At 41.5% G+C, this 1,295-nt stretch overlaps 1 protein-coding gene across 1 annotated transcript in view; it reads right to left on the reverse strand.

The window, feature by feature from the left end:
* grin2aa (glutamate receptor, ionotropic, N-methyl D-aspartate 2A, a) overlaps positions 1–1,295 on the reverse strand; it is a 165,838-nt gene that overhangs the window by 17,289 nt on the left and 147,254 nt on the right. The window contains exon 11 of the mRNA XM_032536982.1: positions 634–794. Within this exon, the coding sequence (XP_032392873.1) occupies positions 634–794 (161 nt within the window). The remainder of the gene's footprint in view (positions 1–633; positions 795–1,295) is intronic.

Below are 1,295 nucleotides of genomic sequence, written 5' to 3' on the forward strand. Positions count from 1 at the left end.
GCTTCTGAGCTGCAACAGGACACACACTGAAAATAAGGGCCGACTGGAAACTACTTAAAGGGATAACATGTGATTTAAATAGACTGAAAGCTAGATCAATTGCCAACAAATATCAATGATTTTATGTCAAATGTAGTACACAATTCCTCTCTAGTTATTCACACATTCAAATGATCTGTTTTTCTGTCTGCTCACGTTTCTGTGCTCCATAGAGCACAAATCAAATTCTGCTCTTAAAAAGCGGTCCCTGTGCGCTCTCAAAGGTTGACTTGCAGACTGAGTAGCGCTTGAATTTGTTTTGTGCTCTCTCAAATTTTTTTGTCATCAATATACTTCCATAGCACACCCCCACCAGTCCCATTGTAAAGACCAGTAGTAAAAATAGCTCCTGCTGTTCCCAATGAGGAAGCCCATTCATCCCCAGTCTCAGAGGAGCTGTCACAGACAGACACAAACACACTCACCCACCCACACCCCCACACACGCACGCACGTACGTGCACACACACACACTAGAGCGTTGTTTTTTTAGGTTGACAAGTGAATATTTTGCAGAAAGTGAAAATGGTATTCGTTTCTGGATAAGTAAAGGAATGCGCTTACTCACAATCATGCATACACAGTGATCCCTTACCCCGTTTTGAGGCTGACAAGTGCATCCACGACTCCGGTTTGATGATATTTTACCATGTACTGGTGCATAGCGGGGTAGTTCTTCCTGATGTTCCTCTCTGTGGATCCGTTTGGAACCGTCCCGAAGCGGAACGGAGGCGAGTATGCATACGGGTTCTGAAACTGTAATGGAGGAAAGATGGAGAGGAAATAAAGAGTTAAGTCTGAGAAGTAGAAATTCCGCGTATATTGTGAATGTCCACCCTGTGACCCAAACCAATGTATTGCTGCAAATTGCAAAACAATATTGGGAAAAATGTTGCCAACTATAAACTAGTTTTAAAAAGTGCAGAGGTTTACTTACAAGCTATGAAGTGGCCACAAATTGAATTTGAATCAAACACACTGTGTCACAATGAAGCTGATGCATATCGTATATAGTGTGTGCAATATTCACGGTGATATAAACACAGATTTGAAAGGCAGTAGCTACACTGGTATTGCTGCATTTCAGTACAGAGTTTTTAAAGAAAATCACCATTCAACAGTTCTAATGTTGAAATGAGTGTGGTGATATTTGTGCCCCATATGTGTGTGATCCGATGCTGCACTATGCTTGCTCTTGGGGGAATTACAAGAATTGTTGGGACTTTATAAATTATAGAATGTGGTCTAGACCTACTC

This window comes from Etheostoma spectabile, chromosome 15 (assembly GCF_008692095.1).
Source record: "Etheostoma spectabile isolate EspeVRDwgs_2016 chromosome 15, UIUC_Espe_1.0, whole genome shotgun sequence".
Classification (NCBI taxonomy): Eukaryota; Metazoa; Chordata; class Actinopteri; order Perciformes; family Percidae; genus Etheostoma; species Etheostoma spectabile.